The sequence below is a fragment of the Prinia subflava genome, chromosome 5 (assembly GCF_021018805.1).
Source record: "Prinia subflava isolate CZ2003 ecotype Zambia chromosome 5, Cam_Psub_1.2, whole genome shotgun sequence".
In the NCBI taxonomy this organism is placed as follows: domain Eukaryota; kingdom Metazoa; phylum Chordata; class Aves; order Passeriformes; family Cisticolidae; genus Prinia; species Prinia subflava.
Window position 1 is genome coordinate 31273357 of NC_086251.1, and position 22442 is coordinate 31295798.

At 46.0% G+C, this 22442-nt stretch overlaps 1 protein-coding gene across 5 annotated transcripts; it reads left to right on the forward strand.

Annotated features, from left to right (window-relative positions):
* The first annotated feature begins 2874 nt into the window (after positions 1-2874).
* Positions 2875-22011, forward strand: BMF (Bcl2 modifying factor). Of its 5 annotated transcripts, none has more exons than XM_063398787.1 (6): positions 2879-3009; positions 4336-4500; positions 5430-5750; positions 6687-6850; positions 11723-11888; positions 12125-17795. In XM_063398787.1, exons 3-5 carry the CDS (start codon positions 5435-5437, stop codon positions 11846-11848), a joined length of 606 nt encoding a protein of 201 aa, XP_063254857.1. In that variant the 5' UTR covers positions 2879-3009; positions 4336-4500; positions 5430-5434; the 3' UTR covers positions 11849-11888; positions 12125-17795. The 5 variants fall into 5 exon arrangements, with proteins under 5 accessions (XP_063254855.1, XP_063254857.1, XP_063254856.1 ...); XM_063398786.1 differs by having other exon boundaries at positions 11723-11884; XM_063398788.1 differs by lacking the exons at positions 11723-11888; positions 12125-17795 and adding an exon at positions 20316-22011.
* The last annotated feature ends 431 nt before the right edge of the window (positions 22012-22442 follow it).

Below are 22442 nucleotides of genomic sequence, written 5' to 3' on the forward strand. Positions count from 1 at the left end.
CTTCCCAACCCAATGCCATTATCTGAGGAGAAAAAGTGTGCTTCAGTTTTGGTTTCAGAAAAGCAAGAAGGAGTAAACCTGCAGGCTGCCTTAATATTTGCTCCCTTCAGAAGAAAACCCCCCAACAGCAATATCCTCTCACTTTTATTTATAGTCAGCAAGTGATCCTGTTCTCCAGCACACTGACTGAAATGTGCAGCACTTTCTCTTACCAGCACTGGGTGCTGAATACACTGAGCCTTTCCATCAGGACACAGGCCAGCTTTTTCCAAGAGTCTGGCTTATGTGAGAAATACACAGGGATGGTCAAACATGAAATTCAAGACTTTTCTTCTGCCTCACACAACAATAAAGTGTGGCAGAATGCATTTAGTAAAGTCACTGATACGTGGTCAGGCAGAAGACACTGTTTTCCACTCCTTTGCACTCAGATTGAGCCCCCTGAAAAATCATCCCATTGGCCAAATGTTTTTAAGATAACAAAATAAATAGAATCAACCCCGAATGTTTTTCTTGTTCATCTTTTGCTTTATGATCCATGAGACTACCCTTAATTTCCCTATTTCAACCATAAGAGCTACAAAAATAGAAAAATAGAAATGAAAACTGAGCTCATCAGACAAGACTACCCCCACCAAAGTCAAGTTGGCCCTGTGTGGGTTTTGGAGCCCACCCAGGCAGAGCAGCTTGCAAGGCCCGTGCCTAAGATCACAATGTACTCTGCAATTACAGCACAATGCTGACAATAGCATTTTGTCAGTAAAATAAAAAATAGTTGTGAAGACATGTGAGGAATATGTAGGGGGGGATAACTAAATAAAAGAAGCAATTTTATTCACTATTCTTTTGAGCAGTAGAGCAGGCTGACAGAAGGGTTAGAGGATGCATTTCCATCCACAGATGTCACAGGGACACTGCTGCACGTGATTTAAGATTAATCTCTTGAATCAAAATGTCACCATGTACACTAATGAGCAAAAACTCTCTGGCAGAGAATCTGTCCCTTGGGCTCCTGTTCCCAGGTAAGAAGCTTGTCTCCATACTATTGTAGAAACTCTCTCAGCTGAGTGCAGTGAGGTTGGTGGTATAACTTGCCCCTGGTTCACAATTTTCCATTTCAGACTCGCTGTCTCTGTCTTGGTTTCGGTCTATTTACTCGGAGCCATTTCTTAACAATGTCTAATTTCCTCAAGGAATCCCTCTGAGTCCCCTCTCTTAGAAATGCTGCCATATCTTTTTTTTAATCACTGAAAGGCACAAATATCCTTCCTGAGCCCTCTTACCATCCAGCCTGATTATATACATAGATTTCAGTTTCCATACATTTTCTACACAGTAGGAGTTCCCAAAATGCAGCCTCTGGGGATATAAAGTGTGGCCCCAACTGCAGCTCAATGAGATGAAAACAAAGCCGATCAGGTACTGTTCTTACTGTTAATGAGCCTAACCAGCAGGCACTTATTACTCAGTCTGGAAGACATAAATGCTTGGAATCATAGCACATTCATTTTTTATTTATAGTGATGCACATTCAAATTAGAAGTAGCCCTCCAGCAGCTGGCATTTTGCCACGGCCTGACCATCAGTGTGATAAAATTTGACTATCTCAAAGATATAGAATGCCTTTTGTTGCCCTTAAAAAAAAAAAAATATATATATATATATATATATCGATCTCCTCTTCTACTCACAATTCCCTTGACTACCAAAAGTGAACAACGAGGCTTAATAAACTTAGGAAACTTGTTTCTTATTGAAAATGAAAGAAAAGAGAATTTTTTCTTTCTTATTTGGTGGTGAAGTACAAGTCAAACACGATCTGATCTTCTTGTAAATAAGCAAAGACTCAAGCCTTCTGGCAAATAAAAGAGTTTAAATGAACACTTGGACAAGAACCACAAAGAAATGGGTTCTTGGAGACAATGAACATTATTAGGCCGTTAATCTATTAATGGCAACTGTAAATACCTCACTCAAAATCACAGTGACTCTGAAACATTTAACTGGAGAGGCTCTGTGAGCCTGCCCAGGACAATGTGATACGAGGAAACCGTAGTAATTCGCCTCACCTTGCCAGCCATCGGTTTGCAATCTAACCCCTCCCCTGAGTTTAAGTTACAAACCTCAGTAACTGTGTGGCAGACTTGACAGCAATTAACATTACTCAGCTGCCAGCTGGGTTTTAAAGCCTCCCTTCCAAGCGATCTTGTTACCTGGGTTTTAAGAGCAGCCTGACAGGGTGCTGCTCTGCGCCAAGGAGCTGGGTCCTGCCTCTCTTAGCACGGTGCGATCCTGCCACTGATTACAGGGGAGCTGATAAATCATTGGCAGAGCACGGGTAAACGCGCCGAGATGTTGTTTGCAGCATGAGGCTTGGGTGTTTTATCCTAATCTCATCGAGGGGGCTTCACAGAAAGCGCTATCAAGAAATTGTCTTGTGTAGCTTAATTCTTTAGTCTTGTGTAGTCCTGTAGTCCTACTCATCTATAGGAAAAAGTACAACCCTGCGAGGAGCTCCTTGACCCTCACACCTCAGCGTTCAGACTCTACAAGGCAGGAAGAACTTTTTAAGTCATTTAGAGCTGAAAAATCAAAGTTCTGTTGGACATCAACCAGCTGGAGTCCCACTCGCAGCAGCTTTACAGCCAGCCCGGTGCGCCTGTGGCTCAGCCCCGGCTGGGGCTGCCCGCCGAGCGGTGCAGCGTTCCGAGGCGGCTCAGGCCGCGGCCCGCACTGCGCCCCGCTGAGGGCTCGCCCGCCGCGCCCCCCCGCTCCCACCTGGCCGGGCCACCGCGCGCCGGCCCCGCCCCTGCCGCGCGACGGCCCCGCCCCTCCCCGCCCATTGGCTGGCGGGCGGGGGCGGGGCGGGGCGCGGCGGGGGCGGGGCTGCCGTCAGCTGTTCGCGGCGCGCCCGCCGGCGCCGGCCGCAGTTTGGCGGTGCGGAGGCGGAGGCGGCGGCGGCTCCTCCCGGGACGCCCCGTCCCCGAGGGGCGCCCGTCCCGGTTCTCGGTGAGTGCCCGGGAAGCGCCTTCGCCACTGGGGGCTGGCCACCCTGAGCCAGATCGCCGGTGAGGGCGGTGCCGAGGCCGGGCGCGATCGTGACAGGGAAGGGGTTTCGCCTCGGGGCAGCCCCGGCCCGGCCGGTCCTGCCCGGAGTCCCGCGCCTGCTGGGGAGCGGGAAGAAAGAGGGAGGGTGCGGGCGAGGAATGAGCTCGCTGGGCACTGAGAAAGCAGCTGATTCGCTGATGTAGGCGACGGCTGATTCCCCAGCCGGCTCTGCCCCTCCAGGGCCGCCCCGCCGAGCTCAGTCTCGTCCCACGGCGCTGCCGGAGGAGCCGCGTTAAACCTCTTGGCCGGGGGCACATCTGCGGGGCTAGAGCCCGGGCGGGGAAGAGTTAAAGGCGGCCGGCGGTGGCGAAGCGGGGCCGGCCAGCTTTGTTTTGGGACGCTGGCACGCACGTGTGCGCTGAGCCCTCCCTCCCTCCCGGCCTGCCGCCTGTCAGCGCGGGCGTGCGGCGGCCCGGCCCGCGCCTGTGGCCGCTGGCTTGTGGAAGGAAGCGCCGTGGGTAGGACACGGCACCGGAGACTGCGGGGGCTGCCCGCGCAGAAACCCGTAGCCCCAGCTGTCCGGTGTCTGTGGCTTCCGGCGTGAGCTGCGTTTGGAGGTTGTAGAAGGAGTTCCAGGGAGTTGTAGGACGAGTTATCTATCCTTTGCGCTGCTTCGGCATTCTCTGACGATTTCTGCAGAAGGGTCGGACCGTACTGCAGGAGGTCGAGTTAAACTTCTTGCTCTTTAAACCCTCTTTTGTTCGGAGTTTGGTCTGTGCCTTTGCTGCACTTCCTTGAAGAATGCCCGTGTCCCAGTGAGGCTGACAGATGAGAAAACTGGCAAACTTTTCTGCAAAGACAAAATATATTCCCACCTGCGGCTGTGTGAGGTGACTGATCCAGCAGAAGAGCTGGCAAGGAGATGCCTGTCTCTTGGGGCCCATAACTCCTTTCAGTGTACTACTTTAAGCCATGGTGAGAATGTTATGAGTGCTCTGCCACTGCTGTCATCCAACAGAGCTGATCCAGCTGTGGGGCAGTACCTGTTCTGCTCTGCAGAAACTTATTTGGGAGTTGTGGCTCAGTTGAGTGAACTGCTGAGGTGCAGCAACTTAAATAGCCATAGTGCCCCCAAGCCAGAGACCCGCAGAAACAGTTCTTGCACTGCTTGGTCCTGTTGTCTCTAGTGTGCTGGTGTCCTGAGTGCTGCTCACCTGGGGGGAGATGGGAGCACCAAGGGCAGCGCTGAACGCATCCTTATAAAATTATTATTAATGTCTCCTTCAGGCCTGAAATTCCTCTTGCTAGTCTTCCATTCTGTTAAATGCTTCGCAAACCAGAGCAAAGGAAGAGACATGAAGAGTTGAATTTCACTGCCTTGTTTGGAACTGGGTGGAAATCCTGGAGATGGATCTCTTAGGAGTCTGTCTTCCAATTGGGTTAGATGCACAGGTAACAGTAAAGGGACTTATGGCATTTTTGATGATACTGCTTCTAATTCCTTTGTTTGCAAAGAGCTCTGAAGTAGTGATTTAGGATTTATGGGGGTTTTCCCCCTCTACCATCTTTGTTCAGCTTTTTGCTGCAACAGAGCTCAGGAGTGTTTACTGAACTCCAGAAATTCTGCTTTAAACACTGACACCAGCCATGTTTTTCTTTAGTAGTAGGATGAACTATTGCACTAATAGCGCATGTAGGCTTCAGGGTAAGAAGGATAAGGAAGTGACTACATTGCCAAGTTTGGGACATATCTTAAGTTGAGCCAAGGGAAGAAACGAGAAGTTGAAAGGAAAGTTGGCCCTCATAGGGAGAAGTAATGGAGAGCTTCACAGAAGTGGCTTTGACAGCTTCTAAGTTTTGCAACCACTGGGGTTTCTTAAAAATCTGGCCTTGCAGCATTGTGATTACAAGAGCTTTTCTTCATCAATAAGCAATAGATGGGAAAAAAGTGAATGGGATACACCATAAAGTTCAAATATAGCAGGCCAAAGCAAAGCAGACCCCAAAGAAGCTGACTGGCCATGGGGGTATTAGAAGAATTTGGGTTGCTTTTTAAAATGTCTTTTCTGTTTCTATTTGCTGAGGTTGGGGTTTAGCTCTCTACTTGTGAGCAGGTGTGGAATTGGAGTTTTGGGTGGACTTACACATGTGTGAAGCTTGTCTCTTTCTGGCCTAGCACTTGAGGACTTTCTGCAAAGCCTTGACCTTTACCACAGGTCACTCACCTCTCCTGTCCATGCAGATGGGCAGCACTGGGAAGTGGGGAAGAGAGGAGGTGTGGTAAAATCGGTTGTATTTTATTGTTGGAGCAGAAGGCATTCTTTCCTGGACAACATTCTTGTTGTGTCTTAGCTGTTTCTTCAAATGTCTCTTTATTGCAGGAGCGATGGATCGCCCCAGCTACCTGGAAGAGGACTATTCTAGCCTGGATGGGCTGGACGATGACGTGTTTCACTCTGATGACTTTGGACTTGCAGGTCAGCCTGGTGAGATGACTGCAACTGGCTTTTTCACACAGAACCAGTCCTACAGCTGTCTTCTGGGGAGATTTCAACTATTTCCCCTCACACACTGCTGTGGTCCCGGTATCAGGCATCCTGAGCAGCAGGACAAGGCAACTCAAACACTCAGCCCATCCTCTTCCAGTCAGGATGTTATGTTGCCTTGTGGAGTCACTGAAGAGCCACGGAGACTCTTCTATGGTAAGAGCACTCCAGTATCACTAGCTTTGCAGCAAAGAAACTGTCCCTTTAGCACTTCCCTAGTCAAGCAAGGTCTCTTTCATTTGGGCGTTTTATTAAAGGACTGAAATTATTTTGCTTTAGTCCTATTCCCTCAAGACAACTTGTATTTTTTTACCCTTGCTTGTCCACTGCAGGAATCAGACACTTGCTCATTGCTTCTGCTGTCTTTGATATTCCCTCTCTTTCTTTATGGCTTTATTCTGTCACATTTGATTTTACTGCTAGATGTTTAAATATTCACTGTACTTCATACCCTACAATTTGCCTACATTTTTTAACTACCAGTGGTCTGTCTCATCCACATAGGAAGTGGAAACTCCTAGAAGTTTTCAGTGGAGAGACAAAGATGTAAAAAGCTACAGCTTTTAGGCTCTCACTGGAGTTAAAGTTGCTAAATAAGTAACATGTCCATCCAGTATTTTACTAGTAACTGATGGGTCACCTCTCAGCTTTGTTTATCCAATTCAGCTTTAATTCAAATCACTAAAATCACTAAATGAGAGAAAACTGAGAAAAGACTGTCAGAAAAGATGCTGCTACCTTTGAGGGGAGACAACTTGAGGCAGACATCCTGTAAAACTTCAAAACTGTCCTTAAAAAAACCCCAAATCACAGCACTTGGCTGAGCTGTAAACAAGCAAAAGGAATAAATTTTAAGATCCTGCCGCTCATTTGACTATGGAAATCAACACAATCCTCTGCTTAATCAATATAAGTTTGAAAGCTGGGCAAATCTTCTACTTCACTGTGTTACAGTCATTGTTTGGCCTTCAGGAACTAGACTTTAAAAGTCAAAAAGTTAGGATTATGTGCAGCTCTTTCCTCCATGAAGTGTACTGAGTAGAAAAGACAATCTGTGCACTGGGAGAATGACTCTTCTGATGTGTTTTGTAGGGAGTGCTGGTTACCGTTTACATGTCCCTCCAGCTGGCTTTGTGTTGGACCCGCACCTCCAAGAGGAACGCCAGGAGGGTCAGCGGGAAGCACGTGCGGAGGTGCAGATTGCACGGAAGTTGCAGTGCATTGCGGACCAGTTCCACCGGCTCCACATACAGAGGGTAGGGTGTCTCTGCAGGGGAAGGGGGGGTTTACCTGTCCAAGAGTGCCACTCTGGAGACTGGCTCCAGACACCAGCTAAGTGAGCTGTTGTTTTAAGACAGCAGACTGCCAATAGTGATAAAATGGCAGGAGTATCCTGATGCATTTTGCTTATGCTAGATTGCTTGCTCTTCCTAAGGACTGGCAGGTGGAGGGAAGAGAATGTGAGGGATTGCATTTACTGCCTGGGAAGGGAGCTTTTCTGTGTTAGCTGCTGCAATTCCAGCTCTTCCAGTTCATCAGCAGTGGGGTTTGAGGCTTTCCCCAGGGATCCTCCTCTTGCTTTTTATTACAGCTTTTACTCTTCTCCATTCTCCTCACCACCAGCACCTTCTATTCTGTGCAACATGTAGCCTTCAGTGGATTATGTCAGCTCCTCGTCTTGGAGATAACAAGCCTGGAGTCTGTTCTGACACTTCTTGTTGTCTAGCGGTAGTTCTATGTAATGTTGTAAAGAATATGTAGATCATGCTAGACTTGCTAGCAGCTACTAGTCAGACAGTCCTAGCTAGTGTCTCAGACTTGTGACTAACTTCCTCACAACAAAAGACAGCTGTAAGATGCCATCAGGTCTGAAAACCACACTCCAGATTCTTAATTTTGTTTTCTTAAAAAAAAAACCTGCCAAAAACCCAAAAAACAAACAACAACAACAAAACAACAACAAAAAAAACCAACAAAACCCCCCCCAAACAACAACAACAACAACAAACCACAAAAAAAAAAAAAAAAAAAAAAAAAAAAAAAAAACCAAAACAAAAAACCCCCAAACAAACCAAAACCCAAACACTGTTCTTCAAAGAAACAAAATAACCATACCCCCAGAACTCTTGATTCTTTCTTCCTTACTCTGCTTCCCTTTTGAGTGGAGATAAAATGTAAATCTCAGCCCATACAGAGATGGTCAGAGGTGGCAGAGGCTTGGCAGTAGGCAGCAGTTTGCCACTTCTATGCAAGCCCAACAAGGAAGGTGTGTATCTGCTTGTATATGAAGAAATTTTGCTGACTTTAGAAAGAGACAAAGTTTATCTTACTCCAAGTGAGTTTGTGCTCTGTTAACTGTGGGATCGTTTGCAGCCCTTATGAAAGGTAAGTGAGGATCTCTGTCTTGCTCAGAGAGTGTGGCTTGTGGCTGGGCAAAGGCTTGGTCGTCTCTGTGTCATCTGAGAGATGAGGAAATTCTGGGACTGCTCATCTCTTAATAGGTGGAGGATTAAAGAAGGAAAAGGAAGATTAGCCTATAGAAATGTAGATGGGGCTATGAATGTCACTTAGCAAACTGTAGGAATAAAGAGCTATCACGAGATTTTTTAACATGTGTTGTTTGTGGTTGAATGGGGTTTTCCCCGGTGGCGCCTTTCGCCAACGTTAGCTGCAGGCTCCGCTCTCGCCGGGCTGTCTCACAGGAAGGGAAGGTTTAACCAGCTTGGCAGAGGAGCCCTGCACTGAACTGGTGGAACTGGTTGTAACTTGACCCCTTTCATCTCGGGGGAGTGTCCCTATCTGATGCCCGTGCCTTGGAAACGCGTCCAGGAGCGCCCACCCGCCCCGGACCCCCTAGGACAGGCAGGACCGGGCTCCTGGTGCCCGCGTTGGCTCCCGGTGCCCGCGTTGGCTCCCGGTGCCCGGCCGGCGGCCAGCCCGGCGTGTGGAGCCGTAGTAAACAAAGGCGGCCGGCTGCGCTGGGCGGCGCGGCCCGGCCCCCGGGGCCCGCCAGAGGAGGGGCTCCGCGCTCTTTGTTTGAACTGGAACAGCAACAAGTTGTAAAGGGGACGGGAGCGGGGCCCTTCAGCCATTTAAATCGGAAAACAAAACGGGGAAAAAAACCCAAAACAAAACCCAAAGCAACTCGAAAACTTAACCAGAGTAGTTCAGCCAGTGGTTATCCACAGCCTGACCCTGGGATAGGCCTTGGCATTTGGATCTGCTAAGGGATTCTTTCTTGTTTGTCAGGGAAACTGAGAATTGGGCCACATATTGGTGTCCAAAGCATGTTCCCTGTGGAGTGTTTTGTTGTCATGCCCAATCCCTTCCCTCCCAGTCCTGCACGGAGGATTTCCTTTGGCTTTTGGCATGACTCCCCCGTGGAGAACCCCCTCTGTCCTATGTGCAATGACTCTGCCCAGCCCGTTGCTGAAGAAGCAGGGGTCTGCCCCTGGAGACACGGGAGCAGTTCACGATGTGCTGTGGTTTGGAAGGGGCAGCCTCTGAGGCATGGAAAACTGGGCTGTCGTTTATCTTGCTGTGAAACTAATCCCTGATTTGGAAACCCCATTCCAGCTTGTCTCAAACATTTGGTCAAAACCAACTTTCCAGAGTGGTATCTTGAATCAGATTTAGAATACCACAAAGTTAGTCACACCAGTGTGGTCTTGTGAAGTCCTGAGAGAGAGCAAGCTTGGTTTTCAACAGGCTGTGCCTGTTTTCAGTGTTTACAAAACATTTATCTGTGAAAAGAAACCTCAGAAAAGAAAATGTGTGTGTGCCCTTTAAATGGAAGTTAAGAAAGGTTTTTAGCGCTGGAATGGTGCATCCAGCTAGCTCAAGAGTTGCCTTCTCATGGCTCTTGCATTCTGTGATACTCTCCAGCAGTTCAGGTATGGCCCCCATTCTGCTGCTGCAGCAGCAAGGCTGTGCTGACACAAAGGCTGCTGGTTAATGTACATCCCTGGCTGAGAGAGAAACTGAGCTGGCGACTGCTGCTGAGGCTGACATCACTGAGTTGTCATTGGACTCAGCTGCATGCATGGTCTAACCCATCCCACACTGGGAACCCTGGAGAGTCACTGTTATCTCTTCCCTGGGCTTCTGGAGCTAAATGGTATCTATTCTGTGGTTTTTGGCTATACAAAAGATTTTTGGGTATGCATCTAGTAAGAATAAGAAAATTGGCAGCACCTATGCTTGCTTTTGGCATGAACACCACTTTCAGAGTTTCATTTCCTATTAATTTATTAAACAGAAAACAGTAATTTAAAACCTGGCTATTTCATCTTTAGAACAGTGCTAGAGCAATAACACAACATTCCCTAGAACTCCGTGTCTTTCATCTCCTTAAGATGCTGAATTTCTTGTAGGAAGACTTGAGCAACACTCTGTGTTCCTGAGCAGCAGAGCCTGCTACTGGTTGATCTAGATTGCAAGGGCTCTGCAGAATGACATGTGACACCCATCTATGGTTTCTTGAGTTCTATACTGTCTCTTACTTGATTGAGGCTGTGTAGCTTCTGGCAAACTTGCTTGTTTTATTTTTTTTTTGCCTTGCCCCTGGAAGACAAAGGTAGAGCCAAGCCATGCTTTCTGCAACAGGAGCCAGCACCTGCCACCTCCTCCTTGGTCTGAGGCAAGTGTGCCTTTGCTGTGGAATCCATGAACTGCTGCTGTAGCCCAGCCTGTGGCTGAGATTCAAGAGTGTGCTCTGAGGTTATGCAGGACACAGCTGAGCGTAGGGGACCTGCTGGTTGGTTGGCTGGGATGTGCTTCCCACACCCCACAGGTCCAGGCTGCGGCAACAAGTGCTTGGGCTCTGCTTCAGGTCCTGAGTGCACTTGGGTTTCCTTGCCTTGAGGAGGGGCTTTGACCTGTGCTGAATGGAGAGTGTATTTCATGACAAGAGGGGGTTTGAGATGGGATGTGAGTACATAACCAGGGATGGTGGCAGCAGCAGTGTAAAGCCGCCCCAGAGGAGCACGGGGTTATTCAGGGGTGGGGTGGATGACACTGTATATCAGTATCACACCCCTTCAGCTTCATGGGCTCCAATGAGACACTGGAACGCTATAGCTTTTTCAAAATAAAATAACTCTTGTTTAGCAGGCTGCAGCTTTGAGGGGACTGCTTTTATCGTATTTCTTCTTCATGGAGATAAGATCACTTCACAGGGGATAAAATTGTCTCTTTAAGAGCCAAGGAGTGGTAGCCTTGAACAGTTCTGGGCTCAGGTCCAAGCAGAGCCACTGACTTGCTGTATGACCTCAGACAAGTCTCTTGACCCCCTTGTGCTTCAGTCAACCCATCTGGAAAGCTCAGTTTAAAAAAAGCTGAGCCTCAATGAGAACCAGATGCTGAATCAGAGCTGAGCTTTCTTGAGTAAATAAGTGCATTACAAACAACAACAAAGTCCCTTTCCAACACATCAGGAATCCTGCAGTTGATTTAGATATGCTGACCACGCTCAAAAAGCCTCTGTGGATCTAGCTATAGAAAACTCCATTTCTCTAAATTCCCCAGCTGGTTCAGCAAGTAAGTCTTACCATCACTGCAACAGGGTTCAGCAGCCCATGGAACACAAGTGCCTGCATCCACACTGGCTGTGGACAGACAGCTAGGCATGTACCTGTTTGCCTCAAGCTAATGACACTGAAAATGTCCAGGAGGAAATGTTATTTTCCTTTGAAAGTGAAACGTGTTATGTTTTGCATACTTTTTCCTCTCTGTCTCTCATGAGAGTTATCAAGGCCTCCTCTGAGACACTTCCACTTATGCAACAGAGAGCCTGCATCGCTTGTCGGAAACGTATCGGCGCGAGAGAATGGGTGCATAGTACTACATGTGCATTTATCCCAAACTCCATCAGGCTTTTTCATGACTGAGAACATTCAGGGCATTTTTAACAGTTACCTTTTTTACACTGGAATTGCTTGCAGGAATCTGTTCTTTATGATGACATTATATTTTAGGAAAAAGGTTCAGAAAAGCTTCCTGATAATAATGCAAAGAGTCGGACTGTCCTGCAGCTAAGTCTGTAGCACCAGCAGCTCTGTACTTCACTTGTACCTACAGTCTCTTTGAGACCTGGGGTACGTGTTTTTGTTCATTTGTTTCCTGAGTAGGTCAGTGTGTTTCAGGATCTCCCCTGCTGGCTGGTCCTTGCTGCTGCTGTACACAACAGTGGGTCACCTCTTCAGCTCTGCTTTCTGTGCATTGCCCATTGGTGCAGGACTGGAATCTCCAGCTGAGGATGCACAAGCTTGGTGAGGGAGAGAAGTCCTGAAGTGAGTGAGTCCAGTTTAAATGGCAGGGGATAGATAGGGTGGGTGTGAGTTTGGGAAGACTGAGATCTAAAACAAAGTCCTTTCAGGGCTATGGAATCCTAGGCTTGAGGAAAGGAGGGGGCCATTCTTATGGTCAGTGGAATCAGAAATTTGATATGAGGAGGTGGAGACAGATGTTTTGTTTAATGTTATTAGATATTTTCTTTTTCTTTTTTTTCTTTTCATTTTGACAAATGACAGTGAAGGCAGAGGTGGGCTTGGAAGTGTACCTTCCCCATGCATACCAATGACACAACAACCTGCTGCCCCTTGCCTAGCACCTGTTTTGAAATCCTGCTGCCTGTGGAGCTGATTACTTGACATGCAGGTTAACAGAAACTTGCTGGACCATTTCACATCTAGTCTGAAATAGTATTCTTTGGTACCTTAAGAAAAGAAACTGAGAACAAGAACATAATTATGCCGTTGTATAAATTCATCTTTCTACCATATCTTGAATGTTACATGAAGTTCTGGTTTTCTTCATCCAATAATGATGCAGCAGAACTGGAAAAGCTTCAGAGAAGGGCAAGATGGATGATAGAACTTCCATATGAAAAAATGGGCTAGGACTGCTAAGCCTAAAAAAACATACAAACCAAGAGAGAAGCAATATTATACAGAAATCAAAAGTGACATGAAGGAGATGAATAGGCTAATTTCTCCCAGAACAAGAGCTAGGCAAAATCAAGTCAAACTAGTGGAAGCCAGCTCAAAGTAGGTGAGGTCATTTTTCATGCAACAGGTGAAAGCTGTGGAACTCCTTGTCAAGGCATATTGTGCATCCCAGTGCTTTATCTGGGTTCAAGGGGAATTGAGACAAGTTTATGGCCATTGAAGCAGACATTAAATAAACAGAAACCAGATCTGACTCAGGAAGTCCTAAGCTCAAACTAGTTAGATGCTGAAAGGGAGTACTAGTGGAAGCACTTAGGGCATGTACTTGCCCTTAGTTTTTCCTCAGGTAGCTATGTAAGGCTGCTGCTGGAGGCTGGGCTATGCAAACTCTTGATGCAAGTCACATATAATCATTGTATATCAGTTTAATAAAAGCTACAAAACTTCTACGTCCTCCTAATCTAACCTCCTCTATGCTTTCAGCTGACAAAATGTATAAATATATTACACATATGTTCCTGCTTAAAATAGGGGATAATATTAAAAAGCACAACTTCCTGCCTAGCTCTGGTAGAGCAAGTGGGCAGTGGATAAGGGAGTTGGGTGGCAGGAGAGCTATGCAAGCTCTGTGCAACAGTGTGCCATGAATCCACTGGACACAGGACTCAAAAGACCAAGACTGCCCACAATAAAGAGCACGAAACAGTTCTTGGAGACAGTACAGGTGAATTCTTCTGTAGTATTTCTAACATCAGTGTTCAGTGCTGCTGTCTCTCCTGTACAACCCCTTTGGTCTCTGCAGGTTCCTCTGAATTTCCTCAGCCCTTGCAGCACTGTGACAGTGGTAACATGCTTTCTGCTTGTAGCAGTGCGACAGCTGAGAAATTATTTTTCAATTAAGAAATAATTGTGGTAATACTCCACTTATTTTTTATTGTGGGAGAGTAGAAAATGCAGGTTATAACTTGACTGAGATCATGCAAGGATTGCTGATAGGAACCTAGTTGTTCTGCCTCCAGTCCTCCACCTAGGTTGGTTGATCTTATTAAGATAGTGCCTGAGATTTCTGAGGGGGATGATGAGATGTTTGGACTGATTATTTACGGTGAGGAGTGTACATGTTTGTACTTTACTCAATACAATTTTATAGTGGAAGGGCAGGAAAGCAAGTGCCCAAATGCAGAGTTCTCTTTTGTTTCAAGCCACTGAGGAGGAATGTCCTGCCAGCCTTTTATAGTCTCCATTTGGAGGTTTGTTTGTTTGTTTGTGCTCTCCTCTGCCTCTCCAATTGAAAAGGAATGCTTCCGAGGACCGGACCATGGCAGGAAAAATAGCGATCCAAAACCAAGCGGTGAGGCAACTCCTGTTAGCCCCAGTTATGTTTTCCGTGGTGGGAAGCAGACCTGGGGGTGCTGGCAGTGGGGCCGGAGCCCCCCGCGGGCGAGCGGGCCCGGCCGGCGGGAGGAGCGGGCGGTGCGTGCGAGGGCCCGGCCGGGCCGTGTTTGCGCTCGGCGGCTGTGTTTATATCGCTGGCTAAATTTAGCCTCTGACTCATCGGCGCTGCTGACGAGAGCTTGCGCTGCCCGCAGGCCCCAGCCCTGCACCTGCCCTCCCGCCGCCTCCCCGCGCAGCCGGGCGGCCCGCGCCCACCCCTGCCCCCCCGCGCCAGGATATTTTTCCTGTAAAAACTTTTAAAGTGTTATTTTAAGCAAACCCCGAGGCAGACTTTAATCACTAGGGGGGGTCTCCGCAGCACTGAGCAGTTTTGGGAGCACCTCCCTTCTGCAGGTGAAAGAATGGATGCCGAACACAGGTCAGCGGGTCCCGCGGCCCGCGCAGGGCAGGCCGTGAACACCGGGAGCTGTGGAACAGCTCTGCCCCATCACACGCAGGTTCGGTCAATAAAACCTTCAAAAGGCCAAAACCTCTTGCAGCTGCCGGCCGTGGCTGGGCCATGTGGGGCGTCCTCTCGTGGGCATCTCTTCCAGCACCCTCACCACCCCACCCCCCCAGAGCACAGGGGCGAGCTGCCGGACCCCGTGCCACAGGTACAGAGTGCTATCAGGTGCGGCTCCGTGGAAATGCAGGATCTTTATTTACCGTATTTGTGGAAAATGGGCCAGGTGCCCCTCGGGATGGGGAAGGAGGGGAAGGCCGGGGGCCTGGGAACGCGGTGGCCGGTGGCTGCCCTTCCCAGGTTGCCGTCAGCTGGCTGTTGCCATGGCGGCTGTCTGCTTCCCCTTCCTGCCGCGCTGGGGAGGAAGGCGCGAGTGCCTGCGTGTTTGTTTTTAAACTAGCAGCGAGTGAGAAAGGGCTCACCTGCGCCGGCAGCAGGTCTGGGGCAGCAGCCGTGCCTGGTTGCTGCTCAGACCCAGCGTCTCAGCCCGTGCCCTCTCCCATGCTTGGCCTTGGCAGCCCATACCTGGGTTTTGGGGTCCCCTGCACCCCTTTGGCTCTGCCCGGTACTGTCTGTCCTCTCTCCATAAAACACGCGTGTTGCTTATCTTGTTGCAAAGCCTGATGGAGGCTCAGGAGAAAAGAAGCAATACTTGAGATGACGGCTCCTTTTACTGCAAGTTTAGTCCCATGTCACAGTTATTGCAAGACAGAAGGATGGAGTTTCCCGAGGAAAGTCTCTCGTCCTCTTTATTGTGTCACCATGAGAAACCATGTGGCTGAGCTCCTCTTTGAATTTTTTTCCTCTGTTACTGCCTCTTTTTTTCTCTGCTGGTTCTACACATGCATTGTACTTTGGTCATTAGGAATCACAGCTGGAAAGATTTGTATTTGACTTCCAATGGCCTGCATTTCTCTCTCCAGTAGGGGACACCTTCTGTAACCTCTGTTGCCTTGGGGACTGTGACTTTCTAGTCTTTCTAAGCTAAAGCATATTTTGTGGTAGCACAATGTGCCTCCAGCCACCTGGCAGCCAAAACAGCCTTCAGCGATGAGTCAGCAACTGCTCCCGGTGTGCAAGTATTTTTGTATTCAGCGAATAAATACAATCCCAACAACTTGTTGCTAGTACTTGTATTAGTCATTAAAGGAAGAATAATGTTTTTATGTACACATGTGCCATTATTCTGCTTTTGCTCTCACAACACCATTTAGGGCCATATTAATCCTTCTAGTTAAGATGGGATCCGAATATGACCTTTAACTGTCTGGAAGCTATGAAGCAAAGTCAGAAGCTGCCCATGAGGTTGAGAGAGTAGACAGAGTGTACCAGACAGACCCACATACAACATGTGTATATGACAAGCATGTTTACTTTTTAAACAGGGATGTTAGTGGCACGTGTATATCAAACGTAAAAATGAGTCTTATTAATCTGTTAAGCATTTATGCTCATGGATTCAAGGAGCTGTGTCAAAGGGACAGCATTTTCTCTGAAGTGCATCACCTGTCCTGATCTTCCCTTTGATCACCCTGTGCAAGGGCTTGTAGGAATACAAAAGGTTTTGATGTCTGGGGTGCTATTTGGCAGATATGTATCTGCATGCTTACAGTGTGAAACGTATTAGGAATTAATTATGGGGAAGGAATGAGGGTCAGGTCAGTCATGTTCCTCTTTCATTTGCTTCCAGTAAAAGTCTTGCATGTTTTTTTTTGTGTTTGTTTACAAGTAGTCTGGCTTTTGGTTCAGCACAGTTCATAGAAGAGGCTTCACTAATGTACTGTTGCTGCAGAGGACACTTTTCCTGTAAAATGGCCTTTCCTTGTGACTCATTGAAGCATTCATGCTAACGCTTCAGACAGACAGTCTCTTAAGGATATCCCCTTTAAAAAGCAGCAGCTGCAATAGGAAATGGTTTTATGTGTTTCCAGCTTTGTGTTGACTTACTGTATTCACAAGTCTACTCTTCTTTAGTTACAGTTAGTATAGAGGGCAGAAGGGACTACTTTCCTTCTTGGGAAGGAAGCCTCAAATGGGTTATTTTGTTGCTCCCACTTGGAGGTGGCAAAGTGTTCATCCCTGGTACTTTTTGTGCAGTAGTAACTCTGAAGATTGAGTTATTTATATAATTATATAATTATATATATATATATATATATATAGGGCAAATCAGCCTGGTGAAGCTTAGGGAAATTATACACCAGTGTTGGAATAGTTATGAATTTTAGAAAAATGTCTCAAAACATATCACATTAAAAAAAAAAAAAAAAGCCAAATCCATGGAATCACTCATCTGGGTTTTCTGTCCATCCTGACAGCTAAATTATACCACACCAAAAAACAGTCAGTCTTGAAATATTTAAGAATTTTGGTCTTGGCTGAAGCAAATCTGGGGAAAAAGACACAGAAACTTGTGAAAAGGACATTTTTTAGTTCTTTCCATAAATTGTTTACTGCACACAGTAGCCATTCCGTTCTTTGGCTCTTGTCCCCTGCTGAATCAGTACCACAGAAAGCAGATCAGCCCAGAAGTGAAGCTATAAATTCCAAACTCTCTTAGCTAGGCTTGCTGCTGAAGCAGGTAGTCCTAGCTTGCTCCTCTTCACAGGTCATCATCTTTCTGTTGTCCTGGCACAAACATCAGTCTGACTACACAATGCCATGCATCAGATAGTTCAGGATGACCTGTTAAACACTAAGGGCATCTTCTTTATCAGATTAGCTCTGGCCTTGATCATTGTGCTGCTCTAATTCACTTTCCAGCACTGCTGGGAGGAGAGGACAGTGTGAGTGGGCTGCTCCAGTATGTGGGCCAGTGAAAGTGTGTGGGACCACACCACTACGGAAGAAAATGCTGGCTGAATACAGACCTAGGGAAATACAAGCAAGCCCTAAGTCTAGGAATGAAACTTGGACAGCTTCCCTGAACTTAGTGCTCTATTTTTTTACTTCAAAACAAAATGGTGTCAATATTCCTAAAAATGTTACTTGAGATGTTATGCTTCTTATAAGCAAGGGGAACCAAGGGTAAAATGTTTCCTATTCTGCTCTTACCTGGAAATCTCCTTGAGTGTATTAGGCAAATATGGGAAACAATTTTAATTGGAAAAGGACAAAAGTGCTGTACCAAAAAGTAACTTCAAGAGGCAGTGAAATTAATGCAATAGAATATAAACTAAAATACATATTAGAGTTTTCCTCAGTATTTGCCTTATCACATCCCTCTTGCAGGCCTGTAAACCATTATAAAGCACAGTTCTAAAAGTTTTATTTACTAAATAAAACCAAAACTCAATACCTTCTTCAAAAAGTTCCCCCCTAAAAAAAAAAAAAAAAATTTAAAAAAAAAATTAAAAATGCGTATGAGCTCAGTCCTTCCACTGTTTTTTTTGGAACATGGCCTCCTTTACCTATCACTCTAAAGAGCAGGTAACCCTTTTCTCCTGAGGTGAGGTATAAAACCCAAGGAGGCAGAATAATTGGAAACCTGTTATTGTATGAGAAGCACAAAGCAGCCTCCTACATGAAGGAGGACATGAATATTTGGGTTCTTACATGTGTTTATCCTCCCAACAGTGTGAAACAGTAAAACTGTACATGCCAGATTAGCACTCCTCCTGTGTGTCCCCAAATTAACCCACTTATAAAATTTCATAGGAATTTCCATCAGAGATGGCCCACCAATGAAGCTAAGATGTATTTCAAACTTAGGATTTCTGTACCATTTTTTAAGCATCCTTTTGCATTTCCCTTACTAAGTCTCTGTAAGACAATTTTTTACCCTCTTGGCTGCCAATAGAATAAAATAATCTAACAAAGCAGATTGTCTTCAGAGCACCTGCAGTATGTTTGTCCACTATGCTCTTCTAGCATAATTCCTTGCTCATGAAAACCACAGAAGACGACTTTGTTCTTGCATGCCACTTCACTGACATCTTACCCAAAGATCTTGGTCTAAGGAATCTGCATAGGCTGTAATAGATTGATAAAAACATGGTATCTCGATGTCTCAGGGACGCTGTGGTTCCCTGTGCACGTTTCAGTTGTTTTAGGCATGTGGTTGTATGGAGGAGGGTGAGAAGAATCTCTCGAGTTTGATGAGGAAGGGCAAGCCTGGTCAAACTGAGATGTGAGTAACAAAACAAAAACCATCTTGCTTTTTGAGACCAAATTAGTGGTTTTTAACCCAGCCCTGCAGGATGGTTTATAAAAGGTTGTTTTACCTGTAAACCTAGCAATGCCTATGCAATCAGTAAGGACTGAACCCAGGATGAGTTATTTTGAAATAAATAATAGCAGGCTCTAGAGCCACTGCCTACAGGTTGTGCTACAAACACAGTGCTCTTGAAATGTGTGGTGGGATCTGTGTGAACTCTTGCAAATTCATTTCTTCTTCTTGTTAAGTCTTGAGGGCAAGAATAACAACCCACTGCTAAGATGCCAGATGAACACAGGTTTTCTGGAAGTCTGTTTTGTGTGTGCTTGTGATTCAAATGGCACAGATCTACTCACACTGGAATACAAACATAATTTAATGGCTATCTGGAAGGGCTTTGAAGAGCTATCTATTGACACATCTCCAATACACCAACTCCAGTTGCAACTCTCTTATTTGTGATTATGTAAAAAATGCCTTGCAACTGTGTTGTTCTGCCCTGTTGGGCTAATCTGAGTTGAAACATCTTGTTCATATAATGTGCTTCAGTGCTCTTTTATGAACTCCTGTGTACTGAGGCAAAGTTGTGGGAAGCCAGTCTTCTGTTTCCTGGTCTGCTGGGGATTGGGGAGGGGGGTAGGGGGCGGAGATTTGGGCTGGTTTGTTTTGTTTTCCAGAAATGATCATGCCTGCTTAGCAAATATGGAATTCTGGATGAGAAAATGAAGACTAACTTCTAATAGAGGGTCGGTTATTGAGGTGAAATAGTATCCCAGACTGGGCAATGTAAACCCACCTGTTTGTATGAGATGCCATTAAAGTGCAGGAAGGTGGGGGTATAATCGGAGCCACTTTTGCGGGGGTGATTACATATAACAAAAGGAGGAACAGCATCCCTGTCCCAAAGCTGCATTATGTAGTCTGGTGTCCCCCTGAAACTCAACTCCCATGTTTCTTCCTTGACAATGGGACCTGAAATAACCTCTTGGTTTTGGTTTTTTGTGTGTTTTCAAGTATGTTCTTGCTTAAGGTTTAATTGGCTCCAGTCAGTAGGAAAGGGCTCCAAGGCTGATTATTTATGGCTTACTGTCAAAAGTGGCTATAAAAAGGGCAGTATTATCTTGGAGATGCTGGGAAGGAAAATGTGGTGGGGGGAGGGTGGGGGAGTGTGTGTGTGCACGAATGTGTTTTCTTGTACTAGATGAAATCAGAGTTTTGCTGTCTCAGCAGTGTGGTTTAAATTGAAGATTAACCCTTTGACCTTCACGGTGTCAAATCACTTACAGATGGATCACCAGTTATATTTTTTCTTTTTTTTTTTACTTTCGGGGTGAAGGGGGGGCTTTTTTTTTTTTAAAAAAAAAAAGGTTGTTTGTTCATGCAGCTGGGGCTTTTGAAAGGCTCAGAAGCCAATCTGATTAAAAACAGCACTTGGCTAAACTCTGCGAAATCCTACAAGCAAAAAAAAAAGTTTAATCCTCTTGTGCACAATGCATAAAGGGTCTGCTCTTTTCTTTTTGTAATGTTAGAGCTACAATTATTTCTGGAGAACTTATCATTTCCCTCTCTCCCCTCATCCCTTGCTGCACCCCCTTGTTATGCTGATGGGATTAAAGTGTCTGCTCTTGAAAAGTGTAACTGAGTTGTTATTGGAAAAGAGAAGTGGTATGTTGCAATTTTAGAAATATAAATAACCTTGCTTTAACTGTTCTTCTCTACAGCATCAGCAGAACAGAAATCAAGTGTGGTGGCAGCTTTTTCTCTTCCTACACAACTTGGCCTTAAACACGGAGGTGAACAGGAACCACACCGGGCAGAGGTGAGCTTCGCCCGCCTGTTTCAGGCCACATCCAGTCTGCAGGGAGCACTGAACAAACACTGGTTCGGGGGCGAGACATTGCACACCGCCGGCCGGATGTGAGGACTCTGACTTTCTGATCCTCGTCTTCAAGTCTGGGTGTTTTTACGGACTCTTCTTTGCTGCTGCCTGCCTCACGAGGCAGGGAGCTCTTGTCCAACACTGTCGAAGGAAAGCCAGAATGTGGGTGTGTTTGGTAAAGCTTGCTGCTGGTTCCCCGCACCGGTGACCTCTGTGCAAGGGAGCAGGTATTAGACTGACGGCTTCCTCTGCCCTGTGTAGTAGTGGGTGGTAGAGTGCAGGAGTGTCATTTTGGCTGCTAGTTAAAAATCATGCCTGGGATTGATGACTAAACATACTTTGGGTGTCTTCCAGAGCAGAGATGCTCAATTCCTCCACATTTTTAGCAATGAAAAACATTCAAGTAGCTTGGATCCGTCAGGTTACTTGTTTTATTCATTGGTTACTGTTTATTTCATTGCACCATGTGTGAGAGAAAATCACAAAGAAATCTGACCTCTTCAGCCATTCCATTGGGCACCACTTGCAGCTCTCCCACAAGAAATTGTTCTTTGTCATTGCCATCAATAAGAAAAAAAAATTCAATAGAACAGTCTGAAAAAGAAACCTTCTTGGGGTTGCTGGTGGCTATTAGCTTCTGCCACTGCCTGCTTTCAGTTCAGTGTTCTCAGTGCCCATGAGCCAGCAGGAAGCCAAAACCCATGGAATATGGCACAAGTGTAATTCTTCTACAATGCTAATGTATATGTTTTTAGTAGTTTTATGATGGATGTTTGTTTTATTTTGGTTTTCATTTCTCTTACTATAACGTGGTTGGTCAGGATGGCTTAGACCCCAGGCATCTGACAATTTTGCTTCAGGATTTGACAGGGAAATTAATTAGCACCTAGTCTTATATGTACACTGTCCAAGCAGTCTGTCCATTACTCTGTGTAGTGTTTGGAGGCTGCTGTAAGCATATACTGACTAGCAGCAGTATTGTTATTTCAAGGGAGATCTTCTATCAGTGCACAGTTTGTATGCACTCAGAGGTTTGTCCGTATGGCTGACACTATTGGACCAGCACAGGGAAACTACCCTACCAAAAGGAAGTAGCCTTAAATATTGATGGCTACTTCTCTGTAGCCTTAAATATACTTAGTTCACAGACCCAGTGACAATTACGGTAAAACATGAACAGAGAAGCAATACAGACTTTATTATTTTTTCTGAAAATTTCTATGTTGCCACTGCACCTTGCTGTAGGTCTCATGATAGAACCAGCATGAGGAAGAGCTGTCCAGAGAATTGCTCTTCAGTTGTGTTAGAAATGTCCACTGCAGGTGTTGAGAAATTCTTCTGCTCTTGATCCACTCTGAAAAATAGACATTACTGTACGGAAGAGTAGTTTACTTGCACATATGCTTTCCTTCTCCAGCCCTCTTTGCATATTTGTCTCTAATTCCTGATTTCTTTGGTATTTGTGTAATCTCCTCATTGCACTGTAGTGTCTGGTAACAGTTTGCTGAACAGAGTTAAATTTGGACCTTCTTACTTTCTCCCAGCCCCATTCTCTTTGATTTTCATCCTGCTCTGCTGTGGCAAAATGTACTTTAGCTCCCTGAAAGAGGTTCCCAAGCCTTTTTCACCCTCATATATTCACAGTCACTCTCTTTAAACATAAGGAGAGAGTTTATGTGAGAAAAGCTTTTTTTTCTCCTTTTGTGTTATTTTTCTAGCTAGAGCTAGAGTAATATGTTTGTCCTTGATGGTTAATAATTCATATAAATGAATCTCAAGTAATATTTTTGGGGGTGGGTTTTATGGAGGGGGAGGGTGGGAGGTTTTTTTTCGGAGGAGGGATTGTTTTTGGTTTTGTGTTGTTTCTTTAAGCATGTGCACTACAGAGTTACCCAGAGTGATCTAAGTGATAGCTGTTGCTGACTATGCTGCAGCAGGATGGAAGCCGCTCTCTGCCCGCGCTGCCGGA